Source organism: Rhinolophus hipposideros (assembly GCF_964194185.1).
Source record: "Rhinolophus hipposideros genome assembly, chromosome: 16".
NCBI classification, from domain to species: domain Eukaryota; kingdom Metazoa; phylum Chordata; class Mammalia; order Chiroptera; family Rhinolophidae; genus Rhinolophus; species Rhinolophus hipposideros.
In genome coordinates, this window is record NC_138062.1 from 49,570,946 (window position 1) to 49,598,349 (window position 27,404).

General features: G+C 53.7%; 2 protein-coding genes and 1 long non-coding RNA gene across 8 annotated transcripts; 2 read left to right on the top strand and 1 right to left on the bottom strand.

Annotated features, from left to right (window-relative positions):
• The first annotated feature begins 2,007 nt into the window (after positions 1–2,007).
• On the top strand, positions 2,008–5,669 carry LOC308509132. The gene is made up of 3 exons (XR_013995129.1): positions 2,008–2,575; positions 2,907–2,980; positions 4,367–5,669. It is a non-coding gene; the product is annotated as an uncharacterized lncRNA (long non-coding RNA).
• NXNL1 (nucleoredoxin like 1) lies at positions 2,247–4,684 on the bottom strand (the record flags this gene model as incomplete). Its single annotated transcript, XM_081076819.1, has 2 exons — positions 2,247–2,565; positions 4,359–4,684. 2 exons carry the CDS (start codon positions 4,682–4,684, stop codon positions 2,247–2,249), a joined length of 645 nt encoding a protein of 214 aa, XP_080932945.1.
• A 3,450-nt stretch (positions 5,670–9,119) lies between the features above and the next one.
• Positions 9,120–27,105, top strand: SLC27A1 (solute carrier family 27 member 1). 6 transcript variants are annotated; one of them, XM_081077685.1, is made up of 14 exons: positions 9,120–9,376; positions 10,912–11,079; positions 17,687–18,081; positions 18,209–18,370; positions 18,470–18,539; positions 19,443–19,534; positions 19,610–19,719; positions 22,323–22,532; positions 23,261–23,387; positions 23,510–23,647; positions 23,719–23,883; positions 24,272–24,418; positions 25,737–25,943; positions 26,838–27,105. In XM_081077685.1, exons 2-13 carry the CDS (start codon positions 10,913–10,915, stop codon positions 25,892–25,894), a joined length of 1,941 nt encoding a protein of 646 aa, XP_080933811.1. In that variant the 5' UTR covers positions 9,120–9,376; position 10,912; the 3' UTR covers positions 25,895–25,943; positions 26,838–27,105. The 6 variants fall into 6 exon arrangements, with proteins under 6 accessions (XP_080933811.1, XP_080933807.1, XP_080933808.1 ...); XM_081077686.1 differs by having other exon boundaries at positions 9,162–9,358; XM_081077681.1 differs by having other exon boundaries at positions 25,737–27,105.
• The last annotated feature ends 299 nt before the right edge of the window (positions 27,106–27,404 follow it).

Below are 27,404 nucleotides of genomic sequence, written 5' to 3' on the forward strand. Positions count from 1 at the left end.
AAGGAATTTTCCATATTGTACAGGTAGGAAAAGTCCCAAATTGGGGTAGCTGGGGCTCAGCGTCTCATTTGGAACAAATCCCCTGCTCTGTTCCGTGTGTTGCAGCTACACAGATGTAAGACAGTTGCCTTTATTCATTTGAAATGCATTGACCGGGAGCCCTCCCGGTGTCTGTTTCCAGGCTTTGGGGATCCAGTGGTGACTAAGGCAGGCCCAGCTTGCCCTTCTGGATGGGGCTCATGGCCTGGTAGGGAGGTGGAAACACATGCTAAACTGGACAAGTAAAGGGACAAGTCCATACAACAGACAAAGGTCATTATAGCGCTGTGTTAGATTTCATCATTATTTGCTGGGGACTTGGGTGGGGGGGGTCACATATACTAAGACCTGGCCCTTCCTTTGGGGTGTGGGTGACTTTCTAGTTTGGGGGTGTGTGGCTTCAAGTTGAAAAGTTAACCCTGCAAGTGGGTAGCACTCTGTGGGCAACACTCTGAGGGTGATTTCATCTGCCTTGGCCAGGTGCCAAATTGTCCCTTCCTTACTATAGCCTGCACAGATAGGGGTGGGGATGGGGGTTATGACTCCTGTTTACTGGGGAGAATGAGACCCTAAGAGGGCCAACCACTTGCCCACATCGCACAGTCTGACTAGATAGGGAGTGGACTTCCTGCCTCACTACCCAGGTGCAGAGGGCTGGCCACTGTGTGCTGGCGAGAACAATAGTAAAGATATTGATGGGTAGCATGTCCTGTGGTTTGCTCAGAAAGGATGTTTTAAGACTTTATTCTAAAAGCTATCGGTGAGCCTGTGACCTAGTATTAGGTACACTGAATTTAAGAGCCATTATCACACAAGGTCCAATGCACAGGTGGGCCTACTGAAGTCCACAAAAGGAACACCATGGCTGGAACCTGAAACAGATGGCATCACTGACATGACCCTCAATGTCGTCACCTGGAGATTGGGGGTCAGGGGTAAGCAGGAAATGAGGCACTTGTCCAGTCCCCAGGCTTCCCAGAACCCAGGAGCACAGCCTCATCTTTCCTGGAGATTGAGCGCAGGGGGAGGGGCTTACATATTTACATATTTGGCTCCGCCCCTACAAGGTACGGCGGCCAGGCAACCCGAGAGGCAAAGCGAAGAGGTTCATGGCTAGGAGAGAACTACAGCTCTGGCTTCCTGGCTGACCTACTAGGTAGGACCTGGCCTTACAGTCATTTTCCAGAAGAAAGAAAGGAGGCTTAGAGAGGGGAGGTGACTGGTAGGAGAGAACTGTCACACATCTGGGCAGTGGTTCCGGACTGGAGGTTTTGATTTCTCAATTCTTCTGTCTTCTCCGGGAATATCCCGGGTTCACCAGAGACAGAGATGCCTGCTCCTCGCCGCCGCGGACCCCAGCATACATGGCATGGCACCAAATATTGAAATGCATCCCATATAAACTATAAATCTGTTGTTAAAGGATTGTTATAATTTTGCATCTGAAATATGTGGGCAACTCATTTAACGTACGGATGGGCTGAGAGTTCTCAGACAGATTATTCGATTTTATTTGCATTTTCCCATTTTGGAACCATTAACCATTCCATCTTTCCCAGGTCTTAAAAATAGTTCTGGGGCCTCCTGCCGGAAGGCTACGCGCCGCTGGAGGACTGGAACAAGCCCTGGGCCCCTTTCCTGCTGGGGGGGTTGTCTCACAGGGAGACCTCCGCCACCCGCACCGCCGTAGGGTCCCACGCTACCCCAGCTCCCGCCCTGCTTTTCCCCGGGATCTCATCACAGCCCCATCGCCTCCTGGGGCGTGGACCTCAAGAAGATTCTCCCTATTTGCTGCCCCTCCGCCTTACCCTGCTTCCGGGGAACTCAGAACAGTCCCCGCCCCCTGCTCTGGCCCAGTGCTGGGGCCCCACCCTCCTGGCCGAAACGCAGAGTGGTCCCCTTCCCTGGCCCGGCTCCCTTCCCTCCAACCCAGTTGGAGTTCAACACAGACTTCCCTTCTCCCGCCAGCTTTCCACCTTGCGGGGACTCAAAGCAGTCCCGGACCCGCCCACCAGCGAGGTGGGGAGGGCACATCATCCATCCGCCCCCGGTCCGTGGGTCCTCTTCCGTCTGATCACGCCGGCCCTCCAATGTCACCGTCAGAGTTTGATTTTGTTCTCAGTATGAGGGGAAAACCAGAAGTCAAAACGGCCCCCCTCACCCTCCTCCTCCTCGGGTGTGTCGTCCCAGAATCCCCACCCTCGGGGTCAGAACAGCCTCCCCACCCGGCTTTCTGCCCCGGGACCGCCCCCTCCCCGCGAGCCGCGTGTCCCTGGCGCCGCCGGGTCCACGCGGTACTTGCGGCGGCGCAGCGGCTCAGTGAGGCTGCGCGGTGCGGGGTCGTCCAGGTCCTCCGGCTGCAGGAAGCTGCGGTCTAGCACCTCGGCCGCCTCCAGCCAGTTGGCGAAGCAGGTGGGGCCCAGGCGCTGTATCTCATCGGTCGCGTCGCGAGTGAGTACGTCGCCGCCCGGCTTGAGTACCACCACCGCCGGCAGGCGCTGCACGGAGAACCGGCGTCTGAGGTCCCTGCGAGAAGGTGGGTCAGTGATTCCAAGCCGGGGAGCCCCATATCCCTTCTAGTACTTACTGAGTGCCTTCTGTGTGCACTGCCTGGGCCGGGCGCTGGGGACAAGGACATGCTGGGCCACACTTGTCTCTGCGCTGTGCCTCCAACACCCTAGATTTGCTCCCACCTCAGGGCCTCTGCATTGGCCGTGCCCTCTGTCTGGAGCGTCTCCCTAGACCTATGCCGGTTAAGACCCAGCCTCAAATCCAAACACCTCCTTTTCCCTCTGCTGTGCAAGCGCCTCTTAGCATCCACCACATTGCATAATTTATTTCTCCTGTTTATTATTTTTCTTCCACAGTGGAATGTAGCTTCTCTAGGGCATGGATTTCTGTCTCCATTCACTGGTGTCCCCTGTGCCTGAAACAATGCAGGGTAGGTACAGAGTAGGTACTCACGAAATGTATATGGGATGAATGAATACTGTTAAATGCCATAAAGAAATATTCATCTGGGTGAGGGACTTGTGGACAGGGAGGGCCTCTCCAAGGAGGTGACCTTTGAGCTAAGAGCTGCAGAAGGAGGAGGGGGAGGATTGGGGGAGGTAATGTCCCAGGCAGAGGGCACAGCCCGTGCAAAGGCCCTGAGGTGGGAGGGAGATTGGAATGCAGCCTAGATCACGTGGGCCCTCCAGGGTCATGGTTGAGAGTTTGGATTTTGTTCTCAGTATGAGGGGAAATCCAGTGAGAAACCATCCACAGCCCCAGGAAACCCCGAACCAAACTCCCTATCTAAGGCCAGAAGCACACACAGTCATCATGCAGTAAAAGGAGCTGCTAGACTGGGCCCATCGCCCAAAGTTCTTAATTTCCGCCCACTGGGTTCTTGGGTGGCCCTTTTCCAGGCCTCCACACAAAGAACACATGGTACTTGCAAAATACCACAGGAGTAGGTTGCCTGACTTAGCAAATAGAAATACAGGACATCCAGTTAAATCTGACAGCAAATATGGCAAAATGTTAACAATGGCTGTGGGTTTTCTTGTGTACTTCTTCCAACGTTTTGGTATCTTTGAAAATTTTCATAATCAAACGTTAGAGTTTAAAAAGAACGAAAGTCTTACTGCAGAAAAGGGGAAAGTTCTAAAATGGCCACAAATTAAAACACTGCTGCTCATTGTAAAGTTTGAATTCAACCACCTCTCTCTGCTCCAGCACCCTCCATGGCTCCCAGCTACTCTTAAGGATCGCATCCACACTCCTTAAGGTGGCATTTGGGGCACTGCTACACATGGTGCCTGCAGACTTCTCACACCTGAAATTACTTGCAGTTCCCTGAATTGGCTGTGAAAGAATTCCCTGAATTCTTTCTCTGACAACCTCCAAGCCTTTATGCTGTGCCCTCTGCCTGAATACCCTCCCCTTTCCTCATGCTTTACTCTCCCATTCTCCCTGTCCTTAGGGGTCTCTCTTTAAAGCTACTTCTTCGGTGAGCACCCCGACCCCCAATCTCAGCAAGGTCTCCTATGGCACCCTCCCTTTGTCCTCTGAAACACTGCTGTACTTTGCTATTATATATTTGAGTCTTTGTTTCACTCTTGTCCCCCTACTACCTTGTAAGCTCCCCAGAGACTGGATGGATACGGGCATGTGAACCCTCCTGTGTATCCCCCTGTTCTCCATACACGGATTGGCACACAGGGGCTGCTCATCAACTCCAGATGGAGCAGATGTATCAACAAACTAATACTTCACTCTCAGCAGAAACAGCCCCTCCTCCAGGAAGCCCTCCCTGACCTCCCCTCCCACCTCACCTTCTCAGGTCATCCTCAAAGGGCAGGAAGAGCCACTTTTTGGGCATGTCTCTGAGGAATAGGTCCTGCTGCTCCTCCGTGGGGTCCTGGGACACGTACACCAGGGCCAGCTGGGCTGCCCGAAGCACATAGAACTCATCTGTGAGCTGCACAAAGAAGTCTCTGAGGACAGGTGCGAAGGCCTGGCACTGTGGGCACGACCCGGCGCCGAAGAACAGCAGCACCAGCCGGTTGTCCAACCTGTGGCTGAGTTCCACCTCTGTGTCCAGCTCATCCTGGTCACTGTTGTTTCGGATTAGGATGTGGCCGGAGAACAGGGAGGACATGGCACTCTGGCTGGGGCTGGGGACAGGGTGGAGGGACCTTGTGTGGCCTTGGGCCTGCTGGGTGGCTGCTGTCCCAGGATTAGGAATCTTAAAGAGGCCAGTTTAGTACCTCACTAATCTGCTTAAACCACCACCTGCTTCTGACGTAATTCTTCAGGTGCTCCCCACAGGGGGCAGCAGCCCATGAGCCTCTTCTCAGGGGACAGCAGCAAATGCACAGGATTGAAAAAGAGATCCGTCAGACTGACATACGAGTTTGAAAACATTTTATTATGTGATGTAAAAATATACACTTCTTTGTGAACACATTAAGTAACCCTGATTCACGAGATCTCTACTAATTACTGCAATTTCCGAGTTGAGATGCGTGTAAGTAGTGTTTTGAGGTGTCTGCCATGACCAGGATGTGATACAAAATTATCTTCAGTTTCCACGGATGACAAAGTCACAGGGCTGGCAAATGCCTGCTTTGTTTGGCAGGATGTGAGAGGACATGCTAAATTCCAGTGAGAAGTTAATGAAAATAAAGTTGATTTTTTCCCCTTGAATTCTGTCTGGGCAGCCCACCTTAAGATCCTGTGGTGTACAGGTTGAAAATCAGGGATACAGTATTTTGCAACCCTTCCATCAAGAAATGGAAACTAGTTTCCCTCTCTTTGAATCCAGGCTACTTTGTGATTTGCTTTGACTAACAGAATGTGGCAGAGGGTGTGAGTTTACAGGATAAGTCTTATCTGGCCTCCCCCTGTCACTTATTTGAAATATTGCCTCAAGATGGGCCTGCCCCAAGTAAGGAAGCCAGTGTAGCCCAGGGGTTGGCAAGACTTTTCTGTAAAGGGCCATGTAGTAAATATTTTGGGCTTTGTATGCCATGGAGTCTCTATTGCAACTTTAAATTCTGCCACTGTCGTGCAAAGCAGCACTAGATAATATGTAAATGAATTTATATGTCTGGGTTCCAATAAAATGCTATTTCTGGATGCTGAAATTTGAACTTCATGTGTCATGAAATATTAGTCTTTTGACTTTATATAATCATTCAAAAATGTAAAAACCATTCTTAGCTCATGGTGTGCCAGGTTTTGCCTGAGCTGCAATTTGCAGACTCCTAATCTATTGGATGAGAGGCCACCTGGAGAACATCCAGCATCACCTGCCACACATGTCATCCTCCAGCCCAGCCACCTGCAGAATGTCACAGAGTGAGTGAGTTGGGTGAGACCAGCAGAGAAAGCGACCGTCCAGGCAACCCATGGGATCCTGAGAAATAACTGATTGCTGTTGTATGAAGCCACTAAGTTTGGGGTAATTTGTTACACAGCAGTAGCTAACCAGAACACCTGGTCTAGAGGATTTTTCAGGGCCTAGGAAAATGTGGGAGACTCTGAAAGGAACTTGGTATTGGCTTTAAATGATAAAAAGAAAACAGCAAAATCCTCGTTACTAAGAGTTTAATGCACATTGCAAAGGCTCCATCCCAGAGGTATCCCTGTTTCACTCCATTTAGAAAAAATCCCTGGACAGATTTTCCTCACTTTAGCAGTACTCTGGGAAGTCAGCATGTTGTAAATTCAAGAGGTCACTGAGAGCAAAATCATCCCAACAGTGGAGACCTCTTCTACAATGTTGATGAGGTGTTGGGGTGCCAGGCTCGTGTCCTCAGAACAGTTCTACAAGGACCATGCAATTTTACCCTATTTTATAGGTTAAGCACAGAGCCTGGGAGAAGCTGACTCATGTAGCCAAATCAACCAGTGTGAATGATGTGTTGGGCTGTCAGCCAACTCCAATTTGATTTAGGCTGTCATCTACTCCATTTTCAAACTGCGGTGCCCTTGCCATTTGGGGCCAGCTCATTCTTTGTGTGGGGGCTGTCTTGTACATTGTTTAGCAGCACACCTGGCCTCAACGCACTAGATGCTAGTAACTTACTCTTCCCTTCCCCAGTTGTGATAATTAAAATGTCTTCAAAAATCATCAAGTGTCCCCAGGGGACAGTCACCTGCTCTAACCCTTTATCCAGCTGTGGCCCCCAAAGAGATATGACCACCTCCTAACCTACAGGACCTGTGACTTGACTTTATTTGGAAAAGGGGTCTTTGAATATGTAATTAAATTAAGGATCACAAGATGAGATCATCCCGGATTATCTAGATAGGTACTAAATTCAGTGACCAGTGTCCTTATAAGAGACAGAGAGAAGACACAGACATGCAAGGAGAAGGCCATGTGAAGACAGAGGCCGAGATTGGGGTGATGTGGCTATAAGCTCACCTGGAGCCTGTGGAAGCTGGAAGAGGCAGGAAGGATTCTCTCCTAGAACTTCCAGAGGGAGTGCGGCTGTTGACACCTTGATTTTGGACTTCCGGCCTCCAGAATTTCAAGAGAAGAAATTCCCATTGTTTTAAGACACCCGATTTGTGGTCCTTTGTTATGGCAGCCCTAGGAAGCTCGTATCCCTATTGTGGTGGGCACTTGACTGGTAGAGAAATCTCTCACTCCCTTATGTTGCTCACGTTCTACCTATCGTGAAATCCCCATGCTACAATATTTAGGTATTTTATTTCAATGTATGCTTCATTTCTCTCCTTCTGGAAAGTTCGAAGAACTCCCTTTGCTGTGGTCCTGGAGTCACCCCAGGAAGGGACATGTCCATCAGGCTGCGCCCCAACACCTACTGTGTATCTGACTCCTTTTTTCTCCAGATGAGAAGCCCCTTGTCTTCAGTCTTTGTGCAGTGGGTCATCAATAAATATTTGATGCACAGTGCCCTGGGAGGCGGGAGTTATCACCCAGAAAGCAGGCAAGGTAGAGGAGAGAGGTGACCTACCCAAGGCCACCCAGCTAAAGAGGAGCAAGAGCCTGATTTAGCCCTACAGCCTGAGTTCTGTCTCCCTCTATACGCCTCAGTTTCTCTTTCAGTCAAGTGGGGATAGGATTATTCCTTAACTGTTCATCCAGAATCCCTGGGGACAGTTGTGTGTGAAAATGAGTAAAGGGAAACCTCACTAAAATGGAGAGAGAGGGCCATAAGGGGGCGCTCTCACACAGTACCACTCGATGTCAATTACAAACGCCAAAAGGAAAAGATGTACATTGCGTCTCTTAGAAGAAATCGACTACCCTAGTAACCCAGCCAATCAGAAACGGTTATCTCCCTGAACTCTCACTTTTCTTCATTGGACTTCCTCTCAAAACAACCCTTCCCAATTTCTTCTTTTTTCTCCATAAAATAACATTCCCTTCTTTTGTGGGACTTGCCTATGGCTTTTGCAATAGCTTGCTTGTCCCAAATTTCAGTTCTTTGCTGTTCTCGAATAAACCTCTTTTTGCTGGTAAAACAGCTGTTTGATTTTTAAGGTCATGTGTTTTGGCATTAGAAATTTTTCGTATCTTAGGAAGTAACTGAGGGCAAAAGCTGCCATGTGTTGCATGACGTCCCTGGGGGAGAGGGGTAGCCCTTATGTAAAGGGATAAAAAGGCATACAAAGCGATAATTGATCAATGGAAACAGCCTGGGTCAGCACAGGGGAAGCGGTCCCTTCACTCTAGTTGTGACACCACCTTAAGTAAAAGTTGGGTTTCCAGAGCCTTTTGGATTTCAAGATTGCGGACAGAGGACTCCTAAGAGTATCTCCAGGAGCTGTGGGTAGAGCTGGAAGAGATAGTCAAGTTTACTATTCAGTCCGGACTTTCAGTGTACTTGGTGAGATAAGGAGAAGAAGAGGCAAAAAGGGGGGGAGAAAAGAAGGAGGGAAAGCTGGAGGGTAAGGGGATGGGGACAGAGAGAGAGGAGAGAAGACAGAGGAGAGGTGAAGTGGGGATGGGAGGACCAGGTACAGAGGGAGCAGAACGGGAAGGAGGAGTGGGTGGAGGAAGGGAAGGAAGTAGGGGAGGGGAACAAAAGGGGAAGTGCAGGAAAGGGGGAGGGGAGGAAGAAACAAGAAGAGGGGGAGGAGGAGAGAGGAAGCCTAAGAAAGGGAAATCAGGGCAAGAGGAGAAGGGGGAGGAGTAGTTTAGGGAGAAGGAAAGGGGAGGAAGAGGAAGGGCAAGCTCTCAACCCACATTTGTGAATTAGTGAATTTCAACTCGGAGCTCTTGGGACAGCTCCAGTCCTCAGTTTCTTTACCTGCAAAATAGGAGTAATCATAATAGTGCTACCTGGCAGGATAAGAGTCCTTGGGACTCCACTGACTCCTGGCCAAGAAAGTAGTGGGCCAGTGGCTGGCTCTGGGCCTGTCCTCCGGATCTGCCTCCTCAGCCCCCATTCCACCACTCTGGGCGGCCAGCAGGAACCAATGACAGCGTGGGGAACGAGTGCCTGCCCAGCCCTGTCCTCAAATGGTGCTGGAAGCAGGCCTGGGCCGCCTCCCAAGAAGAGCACAGGGAAGGTCGGCCAAGCAGGGCAGAAAACAAGCAGGGGTGGGGTGGGCAGGGGACCAGAAGAGGAGGAGCTTGCAGGGAGGGATCCAAGGCTGAGGACCGCGTGGACACAGCCCAGGCACAGCAGGGCTCAGGAGTCTGCAGATACGGAGACCCCCTTCTCCAACGCCCCCACCCCTTAGGGCCCACCTGCTGGGGTTAGGTTTGGGGTTTTCTGTCTTGACCTGGTCATCCGTGCCTGCCTCCTGCCTGAGCTTCTGGGAGCCTGCGAGGGAGCAGCCAAAACTGAGGGTCTGTGAGCGGCTCCAGGTCAGCCAGGGCATAGGGCAGTGTGCAGTCAGGACAGAGCAGGCCCCACCTGATCTGGAGTGAGGCTTTTGGGTCTCTGGGTGAGCATTTAGGACTTTGGGGTGCAAATAAAGGACTCCTGTGGGCGGGTGGGGGCCTGGTGTGTGGATTTTGTTCTCCCTGGTCTCCTGGGGTGTTACATTGAGACTTAACTGACAAGATTTTGGGATTAGATAGATCCTTGAACTATATCTTTCACACTAAGGTGGAGTTTGGATTTAGAAACTTCTGGGACACTAGGGTGTGAGTTTAGAACTGCCTGGGTCCCTGGGATGTAGGTTTAAGATTGAAAAGGCTTTGGGCTTGGATTTAGGACAAGCTGGGGAAAGAATCCAGTACAGGCTGGGCCCGAGTGTGAACTGCAAGTTCCCAGTCCCCCAGGGTAGGAGTCCTGGATGCCATCTAGAGCGGGACTGCGAGCGCCAAGGAGCCACGCCTTTCGGTTGCGGGAAGCAAGCGTTTCCTAAACGCTCCGCGTGGGGCGGGCGAAACTTCGTTGTCATAGAGACAGCGGCTGTCTAAACCGGACCGTTCTAGCCTCGGGGTCTCGTTAGCTGTTGTCTCTCTGGTCCAGGCGCCCTCTCTGTGGTCGTGGCCTCCAGAAGGGGGCGGGCCTCCGCTATGCGGCTGAGAGGCTCTGAGCCAGACTGGTCGGAAGAGGACCTTGGGGTGGACCTGGGCGGGCAGGTGGGGCGGGGCCTAGGGCTCTTGGTGGGCTTGAGGGAGGTCCGGAGGGTGGAGCGGGTGACCTGGGATGGACCCTGTGGCTGGGAATGCCAGCTAGGCCCAGGACTGGGGACGGAGTCTGGCTCAGAACGGGCGGGGCGTGTATTTATGGGCGGGGTCAGAGGCCTATCCTGGGGGTGGGGCCCAATGAGTGGCGGGGTGGTACAGGAGGGACAGGTGGTACAGGTGGTACAGGTGGTGCAGGAAAACCCGGGACCTGTGGTTGGACAGGCTTGGGGTCAAGAAGGGGGATGGATCCTGGAACCGCGAACAGCGACAAGGTCATGGTATAGGGACGGGGTCCGCTGGAGTAACTGGAAAGGGCCTGGGTTTGTGGTGAGAACACGGTGGAGCCCCGGCTTAGGGGCCAAGTCGTGAGGGTGGAGCTTGAGTTCGGGGTCCCACACCTAGGTCAAGGCAAGGGACAGGGCTTGACAGTGACTGACAGGGTGGAAGAGATGTGTATGGGGGCGTGGCCTGTACTAATGATTGGCGGAAAAGCGTGTGTCGGGCTAGGAGCAAGGAGGCCCATGCTGAGCCTTGAACGGGGCGGAGCCCTAGTGGGGGCGGAATATAACCGAGATGTGGCCAATCCCAGGCATGGGGGCGGGGTATGGTTCGGAGCAGGTGGGCCTGAGTAGGGGGCGGGGCCCGGCTCCAAGCGGGCGGCCTGGACTCGCCCTTGGGGGCGGAGCTCATCCAGGGGGTTGAACTAGCCCTGGGGGCGGGGCCGGAGTGGCTTGAGGCCTCAGCGCTCTCCACCTCCCCAGGATGCGGGCTCCGGGTGCGGGTTCGGCCTCCGTAGCCTCGCTGGTGCTCCTGTGGTTGCTGGGGCTGCCGTGGACCTGGAGCGCAGCGGCGGCGCTCGGCGTGTACGTGGGCGGCGGCGGCTGGCGTTTCCTGCGCATCGTCTGCAAGACCGCGAGACGCGACCTCTTGTGAGTGCAGCCCTGGCCTGGTCCCCGGCCGTGCGCCCCGGGGGTTAACACAATAGAGACAGAGTGCGGGGCCCTGAGGGCCTGGGGGGAGGGTTTGGAGATGGGGGCGGGGCTTGGGTGAGGGCGGGGCTACGGGCTGGGCCTGGGCCTGAAAGAGTGACGGGTTGGGGGGTTAGGAGGGGACCTGCAGGGGACGGCTTGAAGGTCTCTGAGGGTAGATGAGTAGGTTTCAGTGTTCTTGAGGCTGTGGCAACAGAGGGCTGGAGGGCACCTTGGGGGTCTGTGGGGAGTTGGTAGAGAACTGGGGCTGATTGGTGTTTGGTTTCATCTGTGGGGTCTTGGTGACTGTGGAAAGCTTCTGTGGGCTCTTCAGAGATTCTGGCAGGTCCCTAGGAGTTCACCGGATTGACCAGTGATCCTTGGGGACTTCCCAAACACTTTGGGTCTATTTAGGGCTTTTGAGAGGATGAAAGGGGTTCTTGGGTTGTCTTCAAAGGACTTTTAAGGTCTTTGAAGGGTGGGTGCCTCTTCTGGGCCATTTACAAGTTTCTCTGTGGCCAGGGGCTCTTGGAGAGTTTGGGGCCTTTGTGGGACTTTGGAGGTTGTTCAGGGTCTCTGGAGAGGTTGTTATGTATTCCAAGACTTGTTTGATGATCTCTGGAGACTGGGATCTTGGGAAGGGCTTCTGGTGTGCAGGCATCTTGGAAGGCCTCTGGGGTGTCTCTGAGGGGTTTGCTCAAAGGAGCTGTTGGGGATCCTCCTGGGGTGAAATAGGTGTTGCTGGGGGTCCCCATAGGTGCAAATCTCAGTAGTAGTCCCCGTGTGGGGGAGTATGTGAGCACTTGCTGTGGGTCTGCCAGGCTTGGTGCCTTTGCAGGCACCTTCTCCTCCTGGGGACACGGGGGATTAACCCATTGTAAGGGGGAAGAAACAAGTTCTATGAGCATCAGGGATGGTGTGGAGCCGGGAAAAGTTCCACTGCAAATTGACTGGTTCTGACCTTCTAGAACCTGTCCTTTCCTCTTCATGCTCTGGCCCATGCCCCTGCAGATTTGACTGTGTTCTCTGTTCACTAATCCTCCACAACCCCCATTTTCTGCAGGAGAAAGACTCAGTCTTCAGAGGTCCTGCTGCCCTATCCCCTGCCCTCTCATCTCTCCCCATAGGTTCACCTGGCCCCCAAATCATCCTTTTTAAAATAAATTTTATTGGGGAACATTGGGGGACAGTGTGTTTCTCAAGGACCCAGCAGCTCCAAGTAGTTGTCCTTCAGTCTAGTTGTGGAAGGTGCAGCCCACTGGCCCATGTGGGAATTGAACCGGTAACCCTGCTGCTCAGAGCTCTTGGTCTAACCAACTGAGCCATCCTCCCCACCCCCCAAATCATCTTGCTTTGTCAGACTCAGGCTGCTCCATCTGCCTAGAACACACTGGGCCTCCTGCCTGGTGCCACTTTATGATATTGCCTCTCTGAGGGGACACTTTGCTGAATTTTCCTGCTCAGCACCCTTCCATGGCTCCGTGTTGCTTTTAGAATCTAGACCACACAAGGTTCCTGATCATGTCTCCAACCTCCTCTTTTTTGTCACTCTTGCAGCTACACTGCTCTCTTTGCTGTTTCTAAACATGCTCGGCTTTGTTTCAGCCCCAGGGCCTCTGCCCAGATCACTCTTCCTCACTCTGCATTTTCATCATGCCATGGCCTAAATGTCATGTTCTCATAGATCCCTTCCCGGACACTGCATCTCAGACCCCCCAGCCCCTCCACACGCATACCTTGTTGCTCTCAGGCAGAGCAGCCAACATTTACAGAGGGCTCCCTTCATGCCAGGTGCTGTGCTAAACATGACTCCTTCAAACCCTTCCAACAATCCCACGCAGTGGGTACTCTGTGGTCCTCATTTTACAGGTGAGCAGACTGAGGTACAACATGGTTTTGTCACTTGCCCCAGATCACACACACAGGTGGCAAGTTCACGGGGATAAGATTTGTACCCAGGCAGTGTGGTTCCAAAACTTGACTTGTAACACTAACAGCATTTATCATTTGTAATTATCTAATGAGCCTGCTTTCTTGCCTTTTAATTCTTGGGTCTCGCTCCCCCTACTAGACTGTGGACCCTGTGGGGGCTCAGGTGGAGACTGTGTTGGTTGTTGTAGCTCTGTGGCCCTGGCCTCCACTCAGGTTTGCACACAACAGGAGCATGGTTGGCAGTCCTTTCCTACCTCCTTGGGCTCACCCAGGCCCAGCTGTGGAGGGGATAATCCCCCATGGAGGCAGGATTATCCATGCCCGGCCCTGTCTCCCCTGGGGACAGGGCAGGAACGGGGTCCACTCCAAGTCCTGTACACAAGGCTTCACACACTTTTCTGTAGGAGGCAGCCTTGCTGATGGCCCCACCTCCTGGTCTTCATGCTCTTACCTGATCCCCTCCTTTTCAGAGTGGGTTGGACCTAGTAACTCACTTCTAATGAATAGAACGCAGCAGAAGTGACGGGATATTACTTTTGAGATTAGGTCATAAAAAGGACTGGCTCCCATCTTGGGTGCCTTCTCTTGGGTAACTCCCTTTGGGAAAAGCTGGCTGCCATGATGTGAGGCAGCCTTGTGGAGAGACCCACATAAATGAACTTGAAAATGAATTCTCTGCTAGTGAAACCTGGAGATGACCACAGCCTCAGCTGACACCTTGATTGTAATCTTACAAGAGACCCCAAACCAGAACCACCCCACTAAGCTGCTCCCAGATTCCTGGCCCACAGGAACTGTGAGATAATAAATACTTCCAGTAGTAATTTGGGGGGTAATTTGTTATGCAGTAGTAGCTGACTAATATAGCTCTCTGTGTACCAGACCTTGTTCTAATGCTCTCCCAGCCCTGTGAGGAAGGAATATTTATGAATCCCATTTTACATGTTGGTGAACCAAGGCACAGAGAGGTGAGGTCATTTGCCCAGGAACACACAGTCAGGAAGGGGTAGGGCTTCAGAGTCTGTGTTCCTGGCCTCTGTGCTGTGCTGGGGTGGTGGTGGGGCCTGCATTTAGACCCTGGATTCAGAAAATATTTAAGCACCCTGCCCCACTTCTCCCAACTTGTCCTGTAATCATGGCATGAAATTGGACCACATTTAACCTTGTTGGTTTCTTCCTGCCCCCGGTGAAAACAGGAGGGGGCAGAGGAGCAGAGGGACTAGGAGAGGTCTTGGGAAGGGCCCAGAAGCAGAGAGTGGCCGCTTTGTCCCCAGGGTGGGGATGGCTTGGGCTGCTGCCCAGGCATGTGGCTGGAGCTGAGAACTGGTGTCCAATGCCTGCCTGTGTGGGTGTGCTCCAGAGAGCCTGGGGACTAAGGCAGAATGGACAGGTGACAGGCCATGAGGTCTGTGCCCCCTGCTCTGAGTGCTCACATACCCGGAATGTGACCAGCTGCAGCCTCAGTTCCTTTTTCTTGCTGTGTCATCTGTGGACGGGGAGTCTCCTTGCAGGGGCTGCTTCCTGCGGTTCCCAACCTCGCTGATGGCCCTCTCCCCATGGCTATAGCACTAGTACTTCTAGGGGCTTCTTGGGTGCTTTATCAGGGAAACGCTAAGGACAGCTGGGCACACAGCAGGCACTCAGATGTGTTGATTCTGATGCCATCGGCCGGTAATGGGTGCCTTGGTGGCTATGTAAGCTGGTGCTTAGGAGCTTGGTGGCTGGACCCAGCATGTCTAGCTGTGGACTTTGGCGGTGCCCCTTCTTGGCCCGTGGACCAATTGCCCTCTGCGTCCCAATTCCTTCATCTGTAAGAATAGTCCTTATGCAGCGCCTCTCCTTCAAGAAGCATGAATTAAGCACCTACTGTGTGCACCATGGGTGCTTGGCCTGCCTTTGTGGCCAGCCTGAAGAGGAGCAGAAGGATTCTGCTTGTTCTGGGTTGTTTTGTCCCTGTCTCTTGTGTGACCTTGGGCATGCTAATTTATTGCTCTGAGTTTGCAGCTCATCCATCATCTGACAAATGGGGATCTTAGGACATGACTTTGGAGAGAAGCCGTAAGGTTAGTACAGTGCCCAGCACATCGTAGGTACTCAAGAAACGCAGAGGCTGCTCATCTTAGCTACTCTAATTATTAGTTGAATGGGTGAGCCATGGGGCTTTGACCAGGCAGGTGGATGTGTAAACAGCTAATTTTTAATATGTTATCTTTACATATTTTTTGTAATAGTTAATATATAATACATGTTACAAAAATCAAATGTTCTAGAGGGTTATGCAGGGAAAATTGCCCCCTCTTCATTGCCCCCAGCCCTGCAATTTATTTCCTCAGTGTCTCTTTCCCAAGGTATGGTTATGGAAATCTGTACAGACCTCGTCTTGTTCTCTGTGCCTAGAAATGTGCACATTTTCCATCCTGTTTCGCACATTTTCCATCCTGTTCCTCACCTGGTGCTCTTTCTTCTTTCCACTTTCACTTGTAATTTTCACTTTTAAATAAGTCACAGAAGCTTCAGGATGAAAGACTCTAAGCCAACTACCTCAAGCAGCAAATGCCTGCCCCACACCCCCTGCCCGCATTTTCCTTTCCATGCTGGGAATGACTCTCACCTCTTGTGTAAATCTGACCCAGTCTGGCCCCATTTGGGGAATCTCTGCTGTCATGGGAGAGCAGTGGGCACAGTGCAAGGGCCGACCCCTGGGAGGCTTTAGGGTGGGGGGCAGGAGCAGCGAGGATGCTGGGAGGACCCCAGTGAATGGGTAGGCATTTGGGGCTACACGTAGCTCAGTGCTGGTGGGTAGCATGTGTTTGGTTGCTGGGGTTCCGCAGGGTCACAAGGACCACACAAAACCCTGGCACTTTCCCAGTATCAGCTGAAGGGGCTTCCAGGGGCCTCCAGGGTAAGCAGTGTGACTCAAGCAGGAAGTTTCATAAATCTCATCAGAACCCTGACCCCTGGTTTTTAAAAACTGCAGATGCCAGAGGCCCGTGTATCCTCTCCCGTAACCAACCCACCTTCCCACCGGGGACCTCATCTCCCTCCACTCCCTCTCACCTGATTCCCGCCACACTGACCTCTGCTCTGGTTCTCAAATGTGCCTCATTCCCATGCCCATTCCCACCCTTGTGCATCCCAGCTTTCCCCGTGGCTCCTCCTTCTAGCCTTGTCAGGCCTTGCTCAGACATTACCTGCCTGCCTGTCTCCAGGGCCACTCCCACTCCTGCCCGTGTCCACGTCACTATGACTGCATGACCAGTCAGGGCCTTGTCACCAGCGAGCACTTCCCTTGGGCTCGTTCATGTATGAGGAGGGAGTTCTCTCTCCTGGGAGGACTGTGAGCCCCAGAGGGTCAGATATGGTCATCTCTGAGCTGAAAACAGTGCCTAGCACACACAACAGATACTGGTACACATCAGCTGCCTGCGTAAATGAAGGAGGGAATGAATGAATGAATGAATGAATGAATGAATGAATGTCAGTGCTGAGGTCTGCTGTGGACATGTTGAGTCCAGGGATATAAGGAAGCCATTGCAGGGATTCAAGGAGGCAGGGGGGATATAGGGGGGATGCAAAGGATGGATTTGATAATGAATTTGACGTTAAAGCTGGTGGGACATGATGGCTAGACGAGGCCTCAGTAGGGGCAAAGTCGAGACAATGCCTATATTGGTTAGGGAAAACAAGCTGCTGGAACAGTCCATTCCCCGATGCCAGTGGCTTAACCCAGCTCAAGGTTACCTCTCAGAGCCAGAGACTCTGGGTGGCGGGACAGGGAGCCATATTAAAGCCTGGGGAGCCACTTGTTTCTTGAGCTGCTGCCCTAAGAAATGCTGGATTTCTTGGTTCTGTGATCTGAAGCAATTTTTGTTTACTTAAAACAACAAAACAGTTCATTTCTTCCTCTGGGATCCGTGGTGGCTGCTTACCTCCTTACCTCCACATGATCATGGAGAGACCTGACGACTTCCAATAGGGGGTCCTGCTCCCTCCTACTGTGTTTCCCTGAAAATAAGACCTAATTTGGGGGGAAACATGGTAGTATCCACTAGTAGGTGGGGAAGGGGGAGTGAGACACCTGCTTCAAACGCTCATCACGTTGCTTCTCCTCCATCTCGCTGCTAACAGGTCTTCTAGCTTCACCTGGGGCAGAGGCCTTGTCCCTGGCCCCTGTGCCTAGTGCCATCGAGTGACTTGAGGGTGGAGCAGCTGCCCAGCTCAGGGCTGGACCCTGGGCCCTGGTTGGGGCAGGTGGAGCATGAGGAGTGGAAGCTGGAGGTGGTGGGGGTTCAGCGTGGGGCACTTGGGACGTCCCAGGGGAGAGCCATGAAGACAGGACTAGGCCCCGGCCCTCTCAGGGTCACCGAGCCAGCTGGATGGAGGAAGGCAGAGCTACTCTGATCGGTACCGCACGGCCTGGCCAGGCCATGTCCTCGGGGCTGGTTGGTAAATGGCCTTTAGTCCCCCGAGAGACCCACCAATCAGAGGGTCCTCTTTGAACCCTCACTGCCCTCAGGGGTGCAGGGACCTTTTTCTCTGCTTTCTCCAGAAGGGGACACGGAGGCTTGGGGGCGGCGGTCATCCCGGGGCTGGGCCTGGTGCCCAGTGACACCACCCCCTCCGTCCCCCCTCCCAGCGGCCTCTCTGTGCTGATCCGCGTGCGCCTGGAGCTGTGGCGGCACCAGCGCGCCCACCACACCATCCCGCGGATCTTCCAGGTTGTGGCACGGCAGCAGCCTGACCGCCTGGCCCTGGTGGATGCAGGCAGTGGCGCGTGCTGGACCTTCGCTCAGCTGGATGCCTACTCCAATGCCGTGGCCAACGTCTTCCACCAGCTGGGCCTCGTGCCAGGCGACGTGGTGGCCATCTTCCTGGAGGGCCGACCCGAGTTCGTGGGGCTGTGGTTGGGCCTGGCCAAGGTGGGCGTGGAGGCTGCACTGCTCAATGTCAACCTGCGGCGTGAGCCCTTGGCCTTCTGCCTGGGCACCTCGGGCGCCAAGGCCCTCATCTTCGGAGGGGAGCTGGCAGCGGGTGAGGCCGGGTGCGGGCATCATCTTGGGAGGGGCGTGGAGCTGCCTAGGGCAGGCAGATCGTGCATCCCAGGCCTTGGGAAGGGCCTGCCCATCCTTGACCGTGCCTTGTCTGTTTGGGGCTGTAGCGGTGGCTGAGGTGAGCGGACAGCTGGGGAAGAGTCTGCTCAAGTTCTGCTCTGGAGACTTGAGTCCTGAGGGTGTCTGTCCAGACACCCAGCTCCTGGACCCCATGCTAAAGGAGGCGTCCACAGCCCCATTGGCCCAGTCCCCTGGCAAGGGCATGGATGGTGAGTCCAGGGTAGGGGCCCCCTCCGCCATTAATGCCCATCCTGTCCCCTCATTCCGTCTGCCCAGCACCCAGTTCCCAACACTCGCATCTCCCACAGATCGACTCTTCTACATCTATACGTCAGGGACCACGGGGCTGCCCAAGGCGGCCATTGTCGTGCACAGCAGGTAAGGGGCCCTTGGGCACTGTCCTCAGCCCAGAGAGGAACTTCAGACCTTCTCTGCAGCCTGACCCCCAAACCCTAGCTCTGGTTGGGGTCTGTGGGCATCTTCATTCCAACCCCATAAAAACCAAGGCCCTTCCCAGGACGCAGTGGTGCCCTATGCCTGGTGCTCTGGGGCTCCTCCTTGCCCCACCTCTTCCCCACATCCAGCCTTTTAGCAGAGCCTGTCCCCTCAATTTGTCCACTTTTTTCCACATACCCCCACTCCACTTCGACCCACCCCAACCCCTCCTCGGCCTCCTGCTGCCCCCACTGTTGTACCTGATGGCTCTGCTCCCCTCAGCAGCCACAGGAGTGTGTAGAGTCTTAAATTATACCTCCCCTGTGCCAAACCTCCCTGTACTTTCCTCAGCCCTCAGAATAAAATCCCCATTTGTTTTGTGTGGCCCTGCCACTTCTCTGATGTCGTTTTCTTCCTCTCTACCCCTTGCTCACTCCCTTCTTGGCCCCTCACGTTTCCTCAGACTGGCCAGACTCCTTCTGGCCTCAGGGCCTTTGCTCGTGCTATGCCCACCACGTGGGTACCCTTCCTTAGCTTGCCTCCTCAGCTTCTTCTGGTTAGGTCTCAGCTCTAGCGTCACTTCTCCAGAAAGGCTGCCCCACCCTCCCTGGCTGTGTCACCTTCAGCCTCTCTGTCTCTAGTCCTATTATATTCCTCAGGGCACCGAACATTATGGAAAGTTTCTCTTTATCTGCTGCATGTGCGTCTCCCAGTCTCCCACCAGCCCCTGGCGAGCTGGGCTGGCTCAGCCTGGCTCCCTGCTGTGTCCCCATTCCCAGCTCTGTCCCCTCACTCCCATACCCTGGGGGACTGCAGTCCCAGCCCCTGCACTCCCTGCACCCACAGGTACTATCGCATCGCAGCCTTCGGCCACCATGCCTATAGCATGCGGGTGGCAGATGTACTCTACGACTGCCTGCCCCTGTACCATTCAGCAGGTACGAAGAGGAGGCTTGGGCAGGGCTGGGTGGGGTTGAGGACTGGGGACCCCTCACCAAGCTTGCCCTCTGTAGGGAACATCATGGGCGTGGGGCAGTGTCTTATCTACGGGCTGACCGTCGTCCTCCGCAAGAAGTTCTCAGCCAGCCGCTTCTGGGATGACTGCGTCAAGTACAACTGCACGGTCAGGCCCCACCCCTTCTTGCGGGTCCACCATGACGGCACTGCCTGCTCCTGGGGCCCCTGGATGGGGACAGAAGGGTGGCCAGTGTTTCTTGAGCATGTGCTCTATATCCAGCGCAGGGTTAAACCGTCCATGTGTAAACTCACTGGCTCCTCATAACCACTTGGAAGTGGGCAAAGGCATCATGCCCATTTTGCAGATTGGGAAACTGAGGCTTGTAACGCAGCTGGGATGGGGCCCAGGTTGCCTGAGTTCCCTAAGGCATTGCCTCCCTGTGCCTTGGGCCCTGTCGGGGAGGGTCTTCCCTGCGGGTGGCTGCATGGAAATGAGACCAGTGGGTGTAATCACTGCCCTGGGCTCTGTAAGGCCACAAGGTTTGGGGGCTTCCAGGCGGGGTGAGCATGAGGCAGAGGACGAGGACATCTGCAGTCCTGGAGAGCAGGTGGGCTAAGACATATCCCTTCCTCTCCTTTCCTCCCCTCGGTGAGAAGAACCCAGGCCAAGGATTTTAGTGCTGTTGGGGTGGAAATACAGGTGCTAGCCCATTTCTCCAGCCGGAAGGAGTGAAGGTTGGGAGAGAATGGGGTGTGCCAAGGGACTGGCAAATTGGAAGATACCACACCCCCCTTGGACAGGTGGGGCCCAGAGAGGTTCAGCCACTTGCCCAGGTCACACAGCTGGGCAGGGCAGGAGCTCTGGGCAGGGCATCCTGGGGTACCCTGTGGGGTAATGACTGTGTTCTGCTCTGCTTTTGAGGATTTATGCTCCACTTGGAGGAGAGGTCTTAGGGAAAATTGCTAATCTGAATCTTGAAATGCAGAGTCTGGTTTTTTAAATGTAATTATTGAGTTACAAATACATAGAAATGTGGACAGAAAAGCATAGGGGATTCCCAAGCACCTGTCACTGGCTCCAGGGGCCATCAATTATTCTGTCCTGCCCCCTTCACCTCCACCCACATTCCTCTTTCTGTATTGTTGTGAAGCCACCAGATAGCAATGTGCTTTTGGCGTAGATGTTTCAGGAAAATTCTCTGAAAAATGAGGACTATTTTTGTTTTTTAAACTGAGGTGAAATTCACATAAAGTTAGCCATTTTAAAGTGAACAATTCAGTGACATCTAGTACATTCAGTGTTGTGTAATGGTTACCTCTATTTAGTTCCAGAAAATTTCCATCCAAATGGAAACCCCCTCCCCATTAGCAGTCACTCCCCATCCCCCTCTAATAACCCCTGGCAACCACCAATCTACTTTCTGTCTCCGGATTTGCCTGTTCTGGACATTTCCTGTAATTGGAATCATACTGTGTGTCTGTTTGTGTTTTGTGAGGACTGTTTTTAAAACAAAAGATTTAAAAGCAGGGTCTCAAAGAGATATTTGTACAGCCATGTTCACAAAAGCATTATTCACAATGGCTAAAATATGGAAGCAACCCAAGTATCTGTCGACAGATGAATGGAAGAGCAAACTATTTCCCCATCCATACAATGAGATATTATTCTGCTATAAAAAGATAGGAAATTCTGACATATGGTACAATGTGGGCAAACCTTGATCACATTATGATAAGTGAATAAGCCAGACACAAAGGAACAAATACTGTGTGATCCCATTTATATGAGGTCCCTAGAGGAGTCAGATTCATTGAAACAGGTACCGAGTTTCCCCCAAAATAAGACCTAGTCGGACCATCAGCTCTAACACGTCTTTTGGAGCAAAAAGTAATAGAAGAGCCGGTCTTAATTTTTGTTCCAAAAAACGTGTTAGAGCTGATGGTCTGGCTAGGTCTTATTTTTGGGGAAACACGACAGTAGAATGGTAGGTGCCAAGGGCTGGGGGAGGGGGAACGGGGAGTTAGTGTTTCATGGGGACAGAGTTTCAGTTTGGGAAGATGAAAAGCTCTGGAGATGGATGGTGGGATGGTTGTTCAACAACGTGAATGTACTTAACGCCACTGAACTGTGCACTTAAAAATGGTTAAGTGAACGTGGTTAAGACAAAGTGCCTTTGTCTCTCCACACCCACTCAGATGTATACCCTGAGTGTACAAAGACACCCTGACACCAGAGTCATAGCTGGGGGTCCAAGGTTGATGATCCCCTCCCAGCTCCTGTCCAGGTGCCCCCTTCACGGGGCACCAATGAGCAGGTGACTCCGTGGACAACTGGGGCTGGGTCTGCTGTCACTTCAGGGAAGCGGCACTGAGCACGTGCCTGACAGTGGTCCCATCCCAGGAGCAGCCTGGACAGCCTGGGCTCAGCTGGCCGGGCTCTGGGGGACAGTGTGGGACAGCAGAGAGCACATGGGCTCTGGGCTGAGGTGGCCTTGTGAGGTGTCAGCAATGTGGCTTGCCTTCCTGCCTTGCGTGGGGTGCAGGAGGTACCCCCAGAAAGCAGCATGGGGATAGAGACCGCAGAGGGGAGTGGGGGGGACCCACTCGCCTAGAAGGCACATCCAGTACCCTTGAGAGGACTGAGCTGTTTCCCCAGTTATCATCCGTAGGGGTGTTTTGTTATAGCACTCAAGGTGTGGGAAGGTGTCCCGGGGTGTCAGCTCTCCTCCAGCTCTCGTGGCCGCTCATGGAGAGCTCCCCCTCTGCCAGGTGGTCCAGTACATCGGGGAGATCTGCCGCTACCTGCTGAAGCAGCCAGTGCGAGAGGCGGAGGGGCGGCACCACGTGCGCCTGGCCGTGGGCAACGGGCTGAGGCCGGCCATCTGGGAGGAGTTCACCAAGCGCTTCCGCGTGCGCCAGATTGGCGAGTTCTATGGCGCCACTGAGTGCAACTGCAGTATCGCCAACATGGACGGGAAGGTGGGCGCAGCGGGGCGCCAGCCGTAGGTCGGGGTATAAGGGTCCCTGTGGCCCCGGGGTCCACAGGAGGGGCCGTATGGGTGGAGGAGGGGGAATCTCCTGGGACTCCTCCCTACCAAAGGCACACGGGGACCCTCCTCCAGCGTGCAGTTAATCATGTGACTGTCGCCCTCACGTTCAAGTCCCTGGTGTGGCTGTGTGCCCCGGGCACGTGCCTCAGCCTTTCTGAGCCTCAGTTTACACCTGGGGAAGTGGCAGGGAGAGCAGGGCTCAGAGTCACTTAGGGTAGAGGTGGGGTGCTGATTCCCTCCTACTGGGCAAGTCTCTCAGGCTCCTTGGGCCTCAGTTTCCTCTTCTGTAAAAGAGATTAACAGCTCATCGGGCGTGTTATGCTTATCCAACCAACTGAGCTCAGTGCCGCAACCCCACTGGCAGCTCTGTGCACAGATGAGCTCTGTCCCTGCCCCCACGTGGCTCCAGGATCACTCCAGGTGCCCACTTCTTGCCAGGGTAGAGGGTTTTATAGACCAGGAAGGGGCGATGGAGGGGGCATGAGTTCTGGGGGGGCATCACTCTACTTAATACCCTTATTTTTCAGATCACCCCAGGTCACTAGCTGGGGTGACACTGGGGATGCTCTTCCAGGCCCTGGGGCAGACGAGGCAAGGTGTCAGGGAGGACAGTGTGTCACCCCAGGGCTCCTTGCCAACTCAGTTGCCTTATCCCAGGTCGGCTCCTGTGGCTTCAACAGCCGCATTCTGCCCCACGTATACCCCATCCGGCTGGTGAAGGTCAATGAGGACACCATGGAACTCCTGCGGGATGCCCAGGGTCTCTGTATCCCATGCCAGGCTGGTGAGTGCACACAACGGGATCTAGAATCACCCTCCTGTGCGATTTAAGCCTGTCCTCTGGGAGCTGGGGCCCTCACCCCCGTCCACCCAGTGCAGCCTGAGTGTAGGTGGCCTTCTCCCCAGGGGAGCCCGGCCTCCTTGTGGGCCAGATCAACCAGCAGGACCCACTGCGCCGCTTCGATGGCTACATCAGCGAGAGTGCCACCAGCAAGAAGATTGCCCAGAGCGTGTTTCACAAGGGTGACAGGGCCTACCTCTCAGGTATGCACACTCTGGGGGCTGGCTGTGGGGATGGTGGCTGCTCTCTCACCCGCCCCTCTCCCCTCTGCCAGGTGACGTGCTGGTGATGGATGAACTGGGCTACATGTACTTCCGGGACCGCAGTGGGGACACTTTCCGCTGGCGTGGGGAGAATGTCTCCACCACTGAGGTGGAGGGTGTGCTGAGCCGCCTGCTGGGCCAGACAGATGTAGCTGTGTACGGGGTGGCTGTGCCAGGCAAGCTGGGCCTTCAGGGGTGGTCCGAGGGTACGGGCAGCCCCAGAGAAGCCCAGTCAAGAGGACCTTGGGAGGACAGGGCCCTTGGGCAGTGCACAACCTGGCCAACTGCAAACACCAGCCTGGTGGGAGTCAGTGGATCCAGAATCTCCCCTCATGTGTGATTCACGCCTGTTTCCCCATCCAGAAAAATGGGGTTATTAAAAGGGACTCTGATCCAGGGTTGCAGGAGTGCAGCCAGGAGCTCAATGGAATGTTTGCTGCTTTGGCCCATGTTAGCCCAGGTGGAAGGGACTGGAGATCGGAGGCCAGGGGCTGCTGTTTGAAGGTATATCTCGTCCCATGGTGGGGTGAGGGATGGTGATCTCAACCGAGCCTCTGTCTCTAGGAGTAGAAGGCAAAGCAGGTATGGCAGCCATCGCGGACCCCCACAGCCAGCTGAGTCCCAATGCACTGTACCAGGAGATGCAAAAGGTGCTGGCGCCCTATGCCAGGCCCATCTTCCTGCGCCTCCTACCGCAGGTGGACACCACAGGTGCGCGTGAACCACCCCCAAGTCTGTTGGTTCAGCAATCATTTACATATTTGTCCTGGGTCAGGCCCCTGGGGTCTGACATATGGGTCTGACATAATGGTTCACAGCCAGCAGGCACTGTGGGCTTGTGCAGGACGCTTCTCTTGTTTTATTTATATAGTTATTTATTTCCATTGCTCACTCCCACCCCCACTAGGCGTCCTGCAGTGTTGTGTGTCTCTGCATTTTTCTGATGACTAGGAAATTTGAGCAAATCATCTCATACCTCTGATCTTTCTCAGATCTTTCATCCATCTTTGTATTGCCTCTCTCTTTCTTTTTGATTTGTGGGAATTCCTCATAATGGTCTGGCTGTTAATTCCTTAGCAGTTTCAGACATTGTAAGTTTCTCCTCCTATTTGGGAGTTTGTTCACTTTGTCCACCATGGCCTTTGTTAAAAAGAAATACTTCGTTTTGACACATACTTATTCTTTAAAAAAAATCTGGGGTGGCCAGTTAGCTCAGTTGTTTAGCACGCGTTGCTACCAACAGCAATCGCGTTGCTACCAACACCAATCGATTCCTGCATGGGCCACTTAGAGCTGCATCCTCCTTAAAAAAAAAAGAAAAAAGAATCTTAGGTTTGTGCCTTTGAAGTTTTGTTTTAAAAAAACAAACCTTCCCAACTCTAGAACGCACAGGTATCCTTCCTCACTTTTTAATATTAATCCCAACCCTTACCTTTCATAAAACTCTTCTTTAATTGTCCACTGAGGGAGTACAAACATTTCCTTAAAGCCTGGATAGTAAATATTTTCAGTTTTGCTGGCCATACAGTCTCTGCCCCAACAACTCAGCTCTGCGCTGTAGTACAAAAGCAGCCAAGACCGTGTATAAATGAATGGGCATGGCTTTGTGCCAATAAAACTTTATCTACAAAAATAGGCGGTGGGCCAAATTTGGCCCACGGCCTGGGCTGTAAGTTGTTGGGCTGTAAGTTGCCCTGGGCTGTAAGTTGCTGACCCCTAACTTATTGTGACAGACCTTGCCCTGCCTTCATCTCTTGGGGAGTGGACAAGTGTCCAGGAAGGGAGTACCCAGAGTTTCAGGCTGTGCCGGGGGTGGTCAAAGAGGCCTCCCTGGGGGAGGGGGCATGAAGCTGGAATCTGAAGGACAAGAGGGAATTGGGCAGGCAACATGGGGAAGAATGTTCTCAGATGAGGGGATGGCCTATGCAGAAGTCTGGAGGAGCAGGAGAAGATGGTGAGTTGGGGGCTCCTGGAAGCCCCCTGCTGAGTCCCTACCCCCCCCCTCCCACCTCTACCCACACCCCCACAGGCACCTTCAAGATCCAGAAGACACGGCTGCAGCACGAGGGCTTCGACCCACGCCAGACCTCGGACCGGCTCTTCTTCCTGGACCTGAAGCAGGGACACTATCTGCCCCTGGACCACGATGTCTACACTCGCATCTGCTCGGGTGCCTTTGCCCTCTGACACTCCTCCTCTGCTGTCTAGAGATTCCTGGTCAGGCCTGGCAAGCAAGGTGGGCTGGAGCCAGACAGCTCTGCCCTGTCCTGGGGCTGAGAAACTGGACCCCGGGAAGAACCCGTGTCTCTCCCCTTCCCTCACTGTCCTCTGCCTGGTCCCCTGCGCTCTCTTCTTGCCCTGCCTTTTTCTGCGCCTGTGTCTGTGTGTCTCTTTTCCTTGCTTCCTGGCCTCAGCCTCCCTGCTGTGCCCATCTGCCCTTACCTCTTCCCTCTTTTCCTCCATCTCTTCCCTTTTTCCTCCCCTGTTCTGTCAAATGCAGAGCAGACATTTCCTGGGAGCTATGGCCTGCATGGGGCCTCCATCTGTCATCCCTATTGGATCTTAGACCCAGAATGGGGCCTCCCCACCTCCCTCTCAGCTGTGCCTTAAGGGCCCCCACCCAGTCCAGGCCTGCTGAGGCTGCTGGGTTCCAGGATGTTGTAGCCCTGTGTGAACTCCAGGCAGGCCCCTGGCCCCCCCAGCCAAATGAAGGAGCTGGGAGTGGTCTTCCCGTCCCACACTGGGTGCAGGAGTCATTGGCAAAGGACCTCCAGGTCAGCTCCTAGGTTGGGCCAGTTGCTTTTGGTACTTTCCATGTCTGGTGGGTCTCCTGTGCCATGTCTGCCTTTCCTGATGCCCTGGAAGCTTCCAGAATCGGTGGACCACTTGGATGTTGCCCTTGTGTAGGTGTCCCTGTTCAGGCATCTTCACGGAGCTCCTGCTGGAGGGGCCCTGAAGACTGTGCTGGGTGGCTGCTTGGCTCACCAGTCAGATATTCATGCTGGCAAGGGCCTCTTGGATGTCCCCATCCAGTGTGGCTATTTTGGGAGAGGGGGGATATCTGCTGTTGGGGGCTTCTGAGATGGCCTCAGCGGTTCCAGCCGTTGAATGTCCCTGCTGGCCTTGATAGGGACAGCCCAGACTGTGTTGGTGGTGACATCCCAGATAAACCAATTGAGATGGCTCGGACATCCCCATCGCCTTTGTTGGTGGCTCATCCCGGACTCCTCCTGTTGGGACCGGCCACCCTGACCACCCATCAGTCCCTCCAGCAGCATTGCCCAGCACCTTATAACAGTGGGTCCAGTAGTGAGTGACCGTGCGTTGTTTCACGTGGGCCTTTCTAAGCACCAAGGTTGTTTCCTAGTTGAATTTAAGAAATAAACCTGCAGAACATCCAGTGCCTGATGGGAGCCCAGTTGTTCGCTGTCCCCACGTGGCACAGAACACGTCTGAGTCTTAGAAGTCAGGACCTTCACTGGGGAGCATGCTCACCAGACACAAGCAAAGCAAACGTGGCCTTTTCTTGTCCCATTGCCTGTTCGCCAACCCTGCACATCCTCTGGGGACATAGGGACTCAGGTCAGCATTCTTGCCACCTTCCTGTAGCCTCTGGGGCCTCACAAAGCCTTGCACTAACCTCAGTGGTCCCAGGGGAGGGATGGGCAGTCTGCCTGTGGGTTTCAACAGCTGCACA

What these genes read in the sequence shown, in the direction of transcription:
- SLC27A1 (XM_081077681.1), top strand. Translation starts at nt 10,913, where the DNA reads ATGCGGGCTCCGGGTGCGGGTTCGGCCTCCGTAGCCTCGCTGGTGCTC. An exon ending in ACCGCGAGACGCGACCTCTT is followed by an intron (nt 11,080 to 17,686) that starts GTGAGTGCAGCC and finishes CCCCCCTCCCAG; the next exon opens with CGGCCTCTCTGTGCTGATCC. An exon ending in ACCGCAGGTGGACACCACAG is followed by an intron (nt 24,419 to 25,736) that starts GTGCGCGTGAAC and finishes ACACCCCCACAG; the next exon opens with GCACCTTCAAGATCCAGAAG.